Genomic DNA, 14,596 nt, shown 5'->3' on the forward strand with positions numbered 1-14,596 from the left:
CTGTCCACAATGGGGGCAGTTCTTCCTGGGACCTGGCAATATTTTTCCAGCTACAAGACCAGTGTCACCCCAGGAAACTCTGTCCTCAGCTTCATCCCCATGGCCTGGCTGCCATCCAGCCACTCCTGTGCTGGGGGCAGGAGCAGAGGAAGGGCGAGGGTGCGGGAAGATTCCAGCCCCTGGAACCCTATAGTGTATTGCTCAGGACGTTCAGCTGAGTGAGTCTGTGGGGACAATCTGGACGCCTACCTTGGTGACAGCAAACATGGCCACGGGTTTAAATATTCCATGAGTAATTTCTCAGCCCAAGTGGGCTGCAACTGGGACAGCTGAAGGACACTGCAGACCCAAAGCAGGTGAGGACAGCCCTGGCAGGTTCAGCGTGTATCCCTGACTTCTTCAGAGTAACAGCAACACACCCACCCACTCCTGACTGATTCTCCCTCAGCCAGGCTGGCGGCAGGTCCAGATTTATTCAAAATGAGAAATTCCTTTGTCCACCATTCTGAGAATGAGACTTCATTGCAGAGGGACAAAAACAAAACACAATGGAAAGAAACAAAACACAACTCCCCGACTTGTCAGCTCTCCAGCCATTCTGCTCTGTCCCGTTCCCAACTGCCAGGCTGGGCTTATGCCGTCCTTCTCTATGTGGGAATCTGGCTCAGAGCCAGTGCCCCTACCTGATTAGTCATCTTTCGGGGGTTCCCACATCCCCCTGCAACAGGGCATTTACACGGGACGGTTTTATGTTTGTGGGGTTGCTGTCTTCTATCACATCTCAAGTTATCTTGTGGCAGTGAAAGCGGGTCCCCCACTTTGTCGGAACAGAGCCTGACACTCAGGGCACCTGAATTGGACATGAATCTGCACCTCCATGAGGGAGGCCTATGTCTCCCCTATCAGACCCAGGGGCTTTCCTGCAGGGGGCCATGGTATGTCCCGCCACAGCCTATAATTTCCTGCCAACTCCCTGCTGTGCAGAAACCTGCCTCTGCATGATGAGGGTGAGTGTCGAGAGGGGTTGGGGCATCCCAGAAGTCAACGGCAGTTGGTTCAGTGACTCCCCAACTCCCGCCCCAGCAGGCCCCTCCTCCAGCCTTGGCTGGTCTGCCGGGATGCTCTCCTCCTGGCTGTGTGGCCTCTGCTGCGGACTAGCCCTCTTAATCACTGGCTCAGCCAAGACAAGGTCAAAACATTCCAAGTTAATGTTTTGCTGAGAAACTTGAGAAACTAAGGGAGAAATAAACCAAAGCCCTGGTGATGGCATAAGGGGCAGATGGGGGTCTTGAACTTGAACACAAAGGGTACAGGAGCCTGGCTTTCTGCTGGCTCCAGCTGGATGGTTCAGCCTGCATGTTTGGCCCTTCCTGCCTGGCTTCCCACGTATCTCAGCTGGGGTCTCCTGGAGGAAGCGCATCCTCTGCAGCTGGTGTGTGGCTGGTCAGCCCTTCAGGAGTGTGATCTCTTGCTCTAAGGCCTGAGCTGCTGTTGCGACCTGATCTGCCCAGTAGTCATTCACCACAGCTCAACAACGTGCTTTTCCCGCACCGAGACATCACCTTTTAACTTGCCGTTCCTCTCTTTTCCCTGGGGACCCAACTCAGCCGCTGGGTCCCAGGCTTCGCCGTTTGTTCCTCATTCCAGATTTCCAAACTTGCCCAACAGAATGGCAACATAATTTACTCTAAAATAAATGTAATCATTTGCTTATTGAAATAGTCAAGATGACAGTACAGATGAAGGTCCTGTTTTTCAATAAACAGATTTTTTTTTAATTGGATAAGAAAATGAGCCTGAAAATAAGCCAGTCCTACTCTGTGTCTTTGTCACTCTGATGATAAACTGGGCTTAAGTTGCTCTACTGGGGCCTCAGCTGGACCTGGGTGGTGAGTGTACCAATTGATCACTAATCTGTGGGATCTCCACCCAGGCCCATCCATTTCATCACACGTAGCGTCTTATGGGGGACATTTGGAGATTCCTTTGCAGAAGTTCCAGGACACAGCAGTTAGGAGTTGGACCCATGTCAGGCCCTAAGTATGCAAAAGATTCTGGTGCTTTGCTAACAAGTCCCCAACATATGGAATTAAGAATAAAAATCATACTAAATCATAGACTGTAATTATTAATTTTTGAAATGAAACAAAACTCACATGGATACAGAAATGACAATACTTTTTAGGTTTTCTGATCCTCCTCTCTGGCTTTGTGGTCCCTGTTTTGCTGGTGTTCCAGGCTCAGGCCTGGCTTGTCAAGTGAGGGAAATGACCTGCAGAGTCCCCGACCCGCGCAGGGAGCTGCTGTGCAGAAGGAGCAGCCAACACTGGCCGGGGTAAGGGGTAGGGTGTGGGAGAGGTTTGGGTTGGAGCTCCCAGGGTGAGGCCGGGCGTGGGCTGCTGCAGGAGCTGGGCAATTCAGACTGGGGCCCGCAGTGTGTGTGTAAGAAGTTCTTCGTCTCACCGTCAGAGGGCAGGCGACAGCTGGAGGAAAGAGGAACCCTCCCCTCACACACAATTTAGGGGCTGCCTCCCCAGCTATGAAAAAGGTGTAAAGAAGTGGTCTAGCTTCTGGGCTGTATGCTGTTCTCCCTAGAGCTACCTAGAGCCAGGTCTTGTGGCCGAGGAGGGGAGAGGACACTTTGGGTGGAGGACTGAATGCTGGTGCCGGAACCCACACTCCCCATATACCCTCTGAGGCTGTGCCCAGCCTGGGCAGGGATGGGAGCCAGTCCGGAGGCCTGGGAACTGTCTGGGGCAGCCTCGGGGGCTGGGGCTCTGCAAGGAAGGCTGGCTTGTGTGCACTGGGGAGGGAGCGGCAGTGACCCGCAGGGCTCTTTGTCCTGTAGGCTGGGTGTGAGCACCTGGGTGGGACCCTGACTGTGCAGAGGCCAGGGGACCTTCTTGCCTCTTGATGACCCTGGGTAAGTGGGAGAGCAAATCAAAGGAGGGTGGGATGTGGCTGGTCAACTGGGGCCTGAGCTGTTTCTTATGAGAAGGGGAGCACCCTACCTCAAGCAGCCCCATCTCCCATCCCAGTGACAGGCCCCATTTACTTGCCCTCCTTTAAAATCAAAGGCATCCCCCGCTCCCCATCTTAGTAGCCCCTTTCTTATTCATCATCACGCCCACCATGGGGCCTGGACTCTAAGGCAGTCTCCCTTTCAGTTGCCTTGACGACTCTGGAAACAGAGAATGATCAAAAAGCCAGTTGGGCCTTTGGCTGTCACCAGAGACACTTCCTTACTGCCCTCTTTCCATTCTGAGGAGCGCCCAGACACGGGGGTTCTCTCCTTTTCACTTCTTCCCCAGGACATCCTTCCAGGTGTTATCTATGGCTGCCAAGAAAGGCCAGGGACGTCCTGAGACAGGGTTCTTATAAGCAAGAGAGTGAGGAGTACAGGACTGCCCCAAGAGAATTCCAAGCCTTCCTTTAGAAGGATGCAAAGGCTTTCCTTCTCACTCACTGGGGCTGAAAGTAAGCCTCAGTGAGAAATGGCTTTCTGAAGTCCAAGATATTCCCACCCTACCAGCAATGCTGACAGGGCAGCACCCTGGCTGTGCTGATCCCAAGAATTTAATCACAGTGATTGATATGATTGGGGGCCTTTCCTTTCCTCCCGGGATACCCAGGCTGCAGAGTGCACACTGGCATCTCCTGGAGCCAGTATATCCCATCCCGGGAATGGGATGTAGCTTCAGGCTCATGCCACCCCTTTGGAGAGAGACCTCTTCACACAGCGGGACAAGCATGCTTTCCGTGCCTCATCCGGTGAGACCAAGCCAAGCCAAGTATTGATTTGACAGAAAGATGTGGATATGCTGGATGCATAATGGTTAGGGGATCTTATTTCCTTCTTTTCCTGTTCAGAGTACACCTCTCCTCCACCCCACCCTGTTGAAAAGCAAAGGCCGGATGAGGGAGAGTGTTCCCACCAGTCACTCAGGGACGCCTGTTTCCCCGGTCTCCTTGCAGGAGTTCAAAACCATAAAGCCTCTGGGAACAAGGACCCCCTCTCCCACCATGACAAGCTCTCCCAAGATCTTCGCCTCGCTGTATATTCTTAGAACCAGTCAATATGATTAATTTTACATGGGCATAATTTCCGGCTATCGCTGTGGAGTCCTCCCAGCCTCACCCATCAACAGCGACATGATACAGTTTCTGGTTACATTGGTCAACCAAGATATTGATATTATTAATAATGGATATCTATATGCTGACCTTTGTCCACACAACTGAATCACTCTGGGCTGGCTGTCACATTGCTTTAAGAGGTATTGATAAGCCCATTACTGGAAGGGCACGTATAATCTTAGGTGTATGCTTTTCACTCACCTTCAAGCATCTCCTGTGAAAATTGACCTTTGTTGCATGAACTGGTGTGGGTACCGTGGCATGTGGTATGCAAAAGAATGTGTGCGCATATGCTTGTGTGGTGAATGTATGTGTGTGTGTATGTGAGCGTGTTCACGTGTACGTAAGTGTGCGTGTGAGTGTGTGTATGAGTGTGTGTGTGTGTGAGTCTGTTTTGAACACCGTCCCTTTTAGAGCTGATCAAATAGTCAATTACAGCATTATAGGGAGGTAGCAGAATCAGAGAGTTCCTACAAATACACTGTGATGTAGCGTTTGATCTTTAGATGCCTCTTGTCTCCGAGGACTTGCGCAAGGAGGCTTGGCTTTATAAGGATATTATTAGGTTGATGCCTCATTCTCTCAATTTACCTGCCAGGCAAGAAACAGCACTCACTGGGAGCAGTCTGGCCAGAACCAGCCACTGGGAAGTGCGCTGAAGGCCATGCCGCAGGCTTGACTTTGGGCATACGCTACTCTCAGCCTCAGTCTCGACTTTGGGCATACGCTACTCTCAGCCTCAGTCTCTTTATCTGTGCAGTGGCAACAGTTAATTCAGCTCTACTTTCTAAAGACCAGAGAAGGGAAGTTTACTGAGCTCAGGCTCTCAATCTTCTGCACCAAAACTTCCAATCATATGAAAGCCTGGCATGCCAGCAGGCCTGATTGATTACATGGTGAGATGTGGCCCTTTAACTTTTAGAGGGAATGGGTTTGTATAGGTTTGTAGTAGAAGGCATGCTTTTTGTGCTTGTGTGTGTTCGTGCATGGTCACACAGACCTCATTGCTGTGCATCTCTGTGGCTGCTGTCATGCCTACCTGCATGGAACGTGGTGTCAGGGTCAGTAGCCTCTATCAGCTCGGTCTACAGTGATCCCGTCCTGTTTGAACTCAGACAGCCTCACTTGTCAGGGATGCCCCCTTGCTTGTCCCTGTAAAGGGAAACTGGCTAGCTGGAAAGATCTTTTGGATCCTCAGACATAGTGTATGAATAAACCAGACATGGATTAATTAGGTGTGACTGCATCATTAAATTAGAATAATGAACAAACAGCCACGTATGGCATTCAAGTCTGCCTAGAATGACTCCAAGGGTTGCTTTCAACTAAGTCACCTGTCAGTTTGTAGGTTTTGGGGACTCTAGAGAGTGAGGTTCCTGTCACGTCTTAAGAAGTGGCTTCTTTAGGCACTACATACCCCAGGTGAGGACCATCCTTCAGTGGGCACCAAGACTCCACAACTAAATCCAAACAATGACTTGGTTCAATACAGCATCATCTATGCATGCTTCAGCTGCGAGCATTTCTCAGTGTGAAATACGACAGTGGCACAGGTGCTCAAGAGATGGGAGGGAGAAGTTAAGAGGTGTGGGCAGCGGATGTGAAATGTATTGATCCCATAATATTTATGTGGATGTGCACATAGTCACTTGTGCACGTGCATATGCGCATCCCCCTTTTGTGTTTCTACAAACTCCGTTTTCTTCTGCTGATACTCCCCATTTCAGTCAGATCGATTCAAGGGTGAACCAAGTTGTGTAATTTTAGGAACAGCTGCTGAACTGCAGCACCCTGCCCTCGGTGGACAACAGTTCTCACAATCCCGGTCCTTGGACACAGTGGCTCTGCAGAAAGGATTGTTTGTCTTTAACAAAGAGGAGGAAGCCAACAGCTAAGAGGGAAGAAAATGGGAAGCTAGCTTGCCTTGCTGGCCAGCTGTGGAATAGCCTAATACATCAGGGCTTTGTTTGAAAGATGTGTTAAGTATCTAGAAACCTTTGATCTGTAGCCACTCTTAACAAAGGTGATAATTAATTAAAGCAGAGTGCATTGCAATAAAGTAACATCGCGGTCAGTTTATGCATTGTCCAGAGCCGGCCTTCGGAAGTCGCTGTCAATTAAGCTCTTGTAGGAGGCCAGTTCATTATCAATTTTTTTCTTCAGTTTAATCAATATTTTTGGCTGTTCTCTCCCCACAGAAGCAGGACTATGTCTGTCTCCATGAGGGCACCCATTTATTTCCATCTTGCAGATGGCCACATAGGATTTGTTCCTGAGCTGAGCTGTGGGGAATCACTCTGTTTGAAATCCTCTATCAGCTCATGCTAGAGAAGAGATACAAGGAAGGATAAGAGAAACCAAATGTGGAACAAGTAGAAGGGGAGAAACCCTGTAAATGGATGGTCTTGAAAACATTCCTTTTACTTTTTTTTTTTTTTTTTTTTTGAGACCGGGTCTCACTCTGCTGCTCAGGCTGGAGTGCAGTGGTGCAATCTCCACTCACTGCAACCTCCACCACCCAGGCTCAAGTGATCCTCCCGCCTCAGCCTCCTGAGTAGCTGGGACTACAGGCTTGCACCACCATGCCCCACTAATTCCCCTTCTACTTTTGAGGATTCAAAAATCAAGGCAATCACCTTGGGCTTCCTACTTGGCTTCCTTCTTGGTTCCTGTGGGTAGGGCTGTGGCTTGGGCTTTATACCCACCTAGGGCTATGGGGAACTTGATGGGTGGAGATGGAGGAAGCTCTCAGGGCAAGTACATAAACACTGGAAATTCCTCTGCAGCTTTTACTACCCCTGTAACAGTTTTTTTTTTTTTTTTCTGTCCTGGTACCTTTAACTTATCTAATATTGCCGAATGGAACACTTATCTCCTTCTTCAGGCCCCACTTTGGGGTTTGGGTGGATATCTTAAATGTCAGAGAAGACAGAAAAGGAGAGGAAGGATGATGAAAGGGCTTCAGTCAAATTGTGGGAGGCGGGGAGGGGGGGCTCTATTCTACTCCCCTAGGCTGTTTGGGTAGGACTGGATGCTTTCTGCGATTCTTGGAGAGGCTGTGTATCTAAAGGCCTGCAGGAAAAGAAGAGGTGAAAGGAGTGGATTTTCTGCTCTTGTTATAGAGAGCCCAAAAGGAGGGCAACCGGCTCCCTGCCACGCCCTGCTTGGATTTAGGTAAAATGCAGTATTCTGCTTGGAGGGCCTGACTTGACTGAGCTGTCAGGGCGTGTGTGTGTGTGTGTGTGTGTGTGAACACTATAAAAGGAAAGTAGCCTGGAATACCAAGGGGCAGTGAGTAAGGTGGGAAATGCAGTGGGTGAAGGGAATTAGCTGCGGCTGGCCACTCAGATTCCAGATGGAAGGTCATTGCTAAAATGAGTCAGTGGGTGAACAGAAGCAGGCCAGCCTTAAAAGGGTGATGGGTGGGGAATGAGGATGGACCCCTCCTCCAAACCAGGACTTCTGGATGGGGATATCAGGCAGATAAAACAAAAAGCACACCTTCACACTGGGACTTGGATCATTGACAAATCCAAGCCAGGAGTTCTGAGGTGGATCATGTATGTAATGATGAGGACAGCATCATTCTTTCCAGATTTTCTCCTTTTCTCCATCACCCTTCTCCCTGATCCTGCATATAGCCTTGCAAGATTAAACTGTCCCTAACATCATCTCCATGCCACTTGCATCTGTCATCTCTTCCCTGTGTGTGTGTATGCACACACACATGCTCACTCCAACACCCACACAAGCTGTAGCATCTTCCCTCCTCCTACCCACAGACACATAGGTTTTCACACCCTTTAGCTCTTCTCTCTGCATGTCACATGGGATTTCCCTTCCAAGTTCAAGAGCTGCTGTGGTTTCAGCCACTGTAAACGGGCACTCCCAGCTTCTAGCTGGCATTTTGACCCTACAACTTTCACTTTTTTTCTCTACCTGCAACCTTGGGCCTTATTCTCTGTTGCATTTCTGTCCTGTAGAGTCTACTTATCCCAGATTCTCTTTAGGTGAGATCCCTCCTGGGTCAATTTGGAAACTGACTCTCTCCTGATGACATGGAAGGTGTGAGCCCTGGACAGAGGCAAAGTTGAGACCAGCTCTTTTCTCAAGCAAAAAGGTGGTGTCTTGGATATCTTCCAAAGCCTCGCTCAGAAGCCCCTCTTCCCTCCTGATATAGATGCTGTAATAATGAGGAGGAAGATGCTACTATTAGTGATGATAATGGCCATGATCAAGTTGCTGGAGTGTGGCAAGATCACTGGGCAGTGGGAATGCCCTAGGACACAAGCTCCCTGATAGAACTTTACTACATGAGTGTGTAGGGGGCATAGTGATGGCAGGCAGTTTTGTCATTGTTTTCCTTTGCGTTGTTTTATGGCTATGATTTCATTCAAGAAAAGATTTCATTTTGTTGTGTTTGAGAGGCCACGAACATCCAGCCAATTGGAGCAGGTGATGAAGGGAGTGAAAGTATACCAAGGGGGTTATTTCAACCCAGTCTAGAATTCCCATTAAAACTGTGTGTGCTTGAGGATGGGAGGGAGGTTGTTAACATCTCCCTGTTGAATTGCACTGAAATCTAGGCCAGCCCTGGTTTCCACATGTGTGGGATGTGCTTAGTCATGCTTGCACATGAAAACATATACGTGCATACGTGCATGTTAATTTATCTCTGTGTTTGTTGATTCCAAGGAAGTCTGTTTAAAAGACAAATGAAATTATGCATAAGCAGCAAATAACCATCAGTCTCTCAAATAAGCTAATCATTTCCCAATATTTTTCTTTGCTCTTAAGTAGGACACTTATCAACATCTGGAATTTGGAGTTTGTTTTAATGGTGATTGTTGCTTTGATATGCTTTAGGTTTGTAATGATTGCTATTGATCATTTTCTTTGGTGAAACTTGTTTTTTTAAAAAATGCTTTTCTTGTTTTCTGATTATGGCTATTCAGTTTTCCCTGTCTCTGATAAGGCAAATCTTTCTTTTAAAAGCTGTAGGTGTGTACCCAGCCATTCTGCCAGTCTTTTCCCCTGGACAGAACTGAATTTTTATTTTTCAAAGTAATTAAAAAAAGTTCATCTTAATTGAGCTCATGCCCATGCTAATACTTCAGCTGCACTGTCTCTTAGACTCATTTGAAAATGGAAATCACATAGAGCCTCACAGTTTAAATCACCTGTCTACAGCAGAAAAAAAACACCCAAAACCCCACAAAACAACGAACCATCTTGGGTAAAGTCAAGCAGTGGAAATTCAGTGTTCTGAGAATTATTATATCTTAAACACAAATACAAGACATAATTTTATGAAGATGGTCACAAATCACCAAAACATATTCATATCCCCGTCCTTCCTCTTTCTCACAGCTAAACCCCAAATCAAGGAGCTTTAGGCATTTCCTATTCAGGTATAGTTGAAATAGAAGATTGTGCATGTGGTGGTGAGTATATTTTAAAATGATACACTCTCTGGAGTTAAATCCACAGAAGATTCTATTGCTCTGTCCCCACCCTTCTGGATGTAGTGTGGAAGTATGAGGGACTGAAATCCCTGCAGCTGTGGCTCCTGGGCTGAGAGCCCCCCAGGCTGCCAGTAGAGTAGATTTTCCTCCATGCAGCAGAGAAAACCTCAAAGCAGAGTGGTTACCCAGGCACAGATCTGTTCTGACTGGATAACAAGAGGGACTATGATGTGGACTTGGCTGTTTAGATTAAAATGCATCGTAGGCTCTGGGAACAAGCACACATCAGTAGTAAAGGCTGTTTAAACCTTTGGGGACAGCCCTATGTTAGATTACATTAATTCATAAATATTATACTAAATACCACTTAAATTGGACTTAAATGACTTCAAAGATAATGCATTATAATATGGCTATCCAGAGAGCACTAGTCTTTATATCTCCCAGTAACTCAGTCTTTGCTTCCTCCCATCCAGCTAGACAGGACTAAAGTTATGAATGGATTGCTGATTTCTTCATGTGTGATCCACTGTGTATGTGAGTGTTAACAAGCATGGGTATGTGTGCGTATATGTGTCTTCAGCCACTGCCTCTTTTTGTTCTACAGGAAATGAAAAGAAGAAAAGAGAAATAAATTAAAAATGAGAGAAAGGAAGAATTGGACTACTGGGTGACCTGTTCCCTTCTCCAGGGTAGAAAAATTCTACAAAAAGGGGTAAAATTGGCCCTCCGCTCACTTCTGCTGCTACCCGAGGAATTCATCTCTTTTCTCTTTAATTAATAGTACAATGTCTTTCTCTTTGGAGCCTGGAAAAACAATCTTTCCCAAAGTGCTCTAATGGGGGAGAAAAGACTCTGAGTTGGTCGGGAGAGTTTGCATTAAACTCGGTTTTCTTCCTTGGGTGTTGTTTCTTTGAATTTTAATTCTGGGCTTTTTTCTTCCTTTCTCTCTCTGCCTAGCACCCAGATACCCCTCTCCCCAATTGCTTTCTGGCCTCCAGGGGGTAAATTTACCTTTACGGTAATCACCCCAGTCCACAGCTGCTCTTTGCTGCCTCCCCAGCCCAAAAGCCTTTCTCTGATATGGCTGGGTTTGCTCCACAACACCCACCCACTCCCTCCTCCACAGACTCCCAATTTGACTGGAGTAATTGCCTTTTAAGGTGCACTCTACGCATGGCAGGTATTCCATTAACCCTTAGAACTCCTTCCTTCTTTAGATATCTGAAATGGCAGATGGCCAACAAATGGAGACCCACCTGAAACCTCATGTGTTTAATTTAGTTTTTACTTCTTTTCCTTTTCCTTCTTTTTTTTTTTTTTTTTTGCCAATAAAATAAACATGACATCCAAACTGGAGGCCAGTGTCCTGTGTCTCTCAATTTTATCCTGTATGATTCATTAGAAGTTAGAAATTAAGGAAGGGGAGAGCAAGAGGCACAAATATGCCTAGAAACCAGGCTTAACAAAGGCATGATTCTATCCCTAACCTTATGTTGTCAATTTAGAGATGGGGAAATCTAGAAACCAAATGTAACCCTCATTCCTCAAGCCTCATCATGCTTTCTGACTTAACAGTAATTAATCACCAATGGCAAGCGAGTAATTTTTTAAGGTGTCCGGAGGCTTATTTTATGAGAATTAGCTAATAAATCAGGCTGCATCACCGAAGAAGGAGTTTAAACTCTTCTAGGACTGAATAAACCAGACCTTGGAAACGGTCTCATTTATTCAGCTCTCTGAGAGCTTGCAAGCACTGTTAGGGACATTGTGGCCTAACCTCAATTATAAAAATCAGAAGGATGGAGAGGTAGGAAGTTTCACTGGGAAAAATATATGCTCAGGCTCTGAAGGGTGAGCTGCGACGAGGAACTCAGTATGCCGGAGCCAGTGGGCCTGCTTGCCACTGACTGAGACAGTTTAGGGGATAAATTATTTAGAAAATGAAGTTTTGTTTGTCCTAGGAATTCTGGCCACATATATATATATATAAAATATATAATATGCAATATATGTATTATGTATATATTATATATATAATCATAACCTTCTCTACCTCCCTAATGCAAATGATGAAAATTCTACTTCTTTGCTATTATATGAGAGAGTCCAAATTACATCAGAAACAAAGTGATGATATCAGGGATTGTAGAAAAGAAACCAAGGAATATTGTTAAAGTTTATCTTCATTTGAAATGAAGAAGCAAGTAAAGTACTTTAATCCAGATGCCATATGAAGCTCAGCTCCTCACAACTGTCTTTTGCCTCTAGTGGGTTCTGATTTTTTTAACTTTAAAATCTTAAATCACCACAAAAACTGATCATTAAGATGGGCAGAAGACTTCCCTACCTATGCTTTCAAAATTTTTATTATTACTATTTTTTAAAATGAGGACATTCAGAATAACAAAGGTTTGATACAAACCTTGATTAGCTTCTAGGAAGCTTGATTGGAAGGGGAAAAACTACAAAGATATGGTTGAATTGAGAGGGAGGGAGGGAAAAGAAAGTGTTTTCTTTTTTTCTTCGAATATTATTTTGAAGCCTGCCTCCCCATTCCACCTTTCCAATCTCTCTTCTGAACAGACAGACATTTTCTCCATATTGGATAAAGGTTGGTTTCTCTCTCCATTACAGCCCCCACCCTCACCCCACCCCAACAAACCCAGTATATTTCCATTCTGCTGTGTTTTTGTGTTACTCAACATGCCATTAACTTTAAGATTTACTCCTCAGCAGGCAAGCTGGAAGATGCTAAAGCCAATAAAAACTGCTCTCTGGGACTCCAACTATGAAGAGTTTGGAGCTCTGTTTAGTATTCGAACGAAGGGAGGGCTGGAGAAAGAGGGTGGTTGTGATAGTGAAAATCGCTGCTGCTTAGAGAGCCAGACAGCTCTGCGCTCTGCACCTAATGTGCTGGAGGATCAGCTGTGTCCATAGCCCATTTGTGGCCAAGGATGAGGCTGTTCTCTATGTGGGGGTGGGTGTGCGTGTGTTTTCATCTTTAAAACCACCAGCTGTAACAGCATCTTCGGCGGCTCTCCACACTACTGTTTATTAAAAACGGAACATCCATACACATCCCCTACAACTTCCTTAGCCCCGTGCTCCTTCCCTGCCTGGCGATCAATCTCTCTCAGAAAGCATTTAACTTGCCCACATAGCTCCAGCACCGATTCATCCCCGCTGCACATCCTATATATTACTGTTAGGAAGCGGAGCACTGGGCTAATTTCGTCACCCACCAGCCACCCACACACATTCTACAACTGAACACGTTTGGGGCTCTGCTTTAAAGATAATAAAACAAGGAGAAAACAGGCAGGCTGCAGACAATTCCCATGACCACTTTCCTAAAAAGTTGCTGGGTTTTAATTCTTTGATTATTCTGTCTCCCCCTCCCCCAAGCACTCACTGGCAATGATCGCTTCAAGGGAGAAATAATGTACTATAAAGCTCTCTGCATGGTGAGTTTGGGATAAATTAGGGTACACCTTTCAAAATGCAAATCTCGCACACATTTTTTTCCCAAAGCCCCGCTTTCCTGGGAAAGGGACTATCCAGGCTTGCCAGACCCCCTACTCCACCCAGGGGATGGCTGGTTCCTTGCTAATTCTTGCCTTAGGTTTTATCACTGGTTCTTTCAAACATCCACCCCCCCCACCCCCAACACACACCACCACTCACACCACAATCAGATTATTGAGGCACACAGCTCGACAAGGAGAGTTTACTGTTACATTTAAATAAAAATATCTCTTTGAATTTGTCACCTCTCTCCCTTTTAGACGGCTGCGCTCCTGCTACTCTAACCCGGAGCAAAGGATGAGGAGACTATGTCGTTTAGTATTTTCAGCACCACGGCGATGGACAGCACCCTCGGTCCCCGGCCGGCCAGGCGCCCGCGAGTGCGTCCGCTCAGCGTCCTGGGCTCGACCGGTGCAGCCTTCCCCATCCCAATCTTTCAGGTCGCTGTACCCAAAAATCCAAGCCCCGTCTCCTCGATCCCCTCTCTCTTTCTCTTCATCGGCGCCCGCCGCTCTCTCCATGGCATCGTTCCTATCAGCACCTCGCCCAAAACCCAGTCTTGCCCCAGCGAACAGCTCCCCACGCACCCCAGCTCTGGTCTCCGCTGCCCGAGCGCCTCCCTCCACGGCGCCCGCCCGAGGCTTCCTCTCGCTTAGTCCGCCACTCGTCAGTCGCCGGCCGGCTGGTCGTTCCGCCCGCCCGCTCCTGCTCCCCGGCAAAGTTGGGAGGGAAAGGTGTACTCACCTTTGTGCATGCCTGTGAACCTGTCCTTCAGAACCGTAAGCTCGTAGATTTTGCCAAACTCCTCGAAGAGGGGCTTGAGGTCCTTCTCATCCAGGTTGCGGGGGATCTGCCCAATGAACAGCTTGATGGCATCGTGGTCCTTCATGGGAATGGTCGACGGGTTCCCCGGGCTGTGGCTTAATCCGTTCATGTGCCCGGCACTGCCCGGGCTGCTGCCGAGCCCGTTGGTACTGAGGCTTGCGTTGTCAGCCTGTCCGTTTGCTAACGTGGCCATCTTTATATACATAGAGAAAATCTTCTTTCCTTTTATTCTTTCTCGCTCGCACTCTCTCGCTCCTCTCTCTCGCTCGCTCGCTCGCGCTCACACACGCACACGCATACACACACTCGGATTCTCTCCCCCTCGGTTTCTCTACACCTCGCTCTCCGCTCGCTCTCTGCTCTCTCTCTTTCTCCTCTTCTCTCGCTCGCTCGCGCTCGCGCTCTCTCTCTGCTCTCCCCCCTCTCTCTCTCCCTCCCTCCCTCTCCTCTCTCTCTCCCTCTCTCTCTCCTCTCTCTCTCTCTCTCTCGGTCTGATCTGATTTTTTTTTCTTTTTTTATTTCTTTTTTTTTTTTTTTTTACATTGAACAGACAGGATCTCTGTCCTTTCCGTTTAAACAGGCTGGACCGGTTCAAGTTCCCAGCCAGACCAGGGGTGGGGGCGGCGAGTGTGCGAGCGCGG

At 47.3% G+C, this 14,596-nt stretch overlaps 1 protein-coding gene across 50 annotated transcripts in view; it reads right to left on the reverse strand.

Moving 5' to 3' along the window:
- The window catches only part of CELF4 (CUGBP Elav-like family member 4), a 324,294-nt gene extending 309,925 nt beyond the window's left edge, over window positions 1-14,369 (reverse strand). For all 50 annotated transcript variants that reach the window (XM_063653557.1, XM_063653555.1, XM_063653556.1 and 47 more), the window contains exon 1: window positions 13,875-14,369. In XM_063653557.1, the coding sequence (XP_063509627.1) occupies window positions 13,875-14,160 (286 nt within the window). In that variant the 5' untranslated portion in view covers window positions 14,161-14,369. The remainder of the gene's footprint in view (window positions 1-13,874) is intronic.
- Window positions 14,370-14,596: the final 227 nt, after the last annotated feature.

This window comes from Pongo pygmaeus, chromosome 17, assembly GCF_028885625.2.
Source record: "Pongo pygmaeus isolate AG05252 chromosome 17, NHGRI_mPonPyg2-v2.0_pri, whole genome shotgun sequence".
Taxonomy (NCBI): Eukaryota; Metazoa; Chordata; class Mammalia; order Primates; family Hominidae; genus Pongo; species Pongo pygmaeus.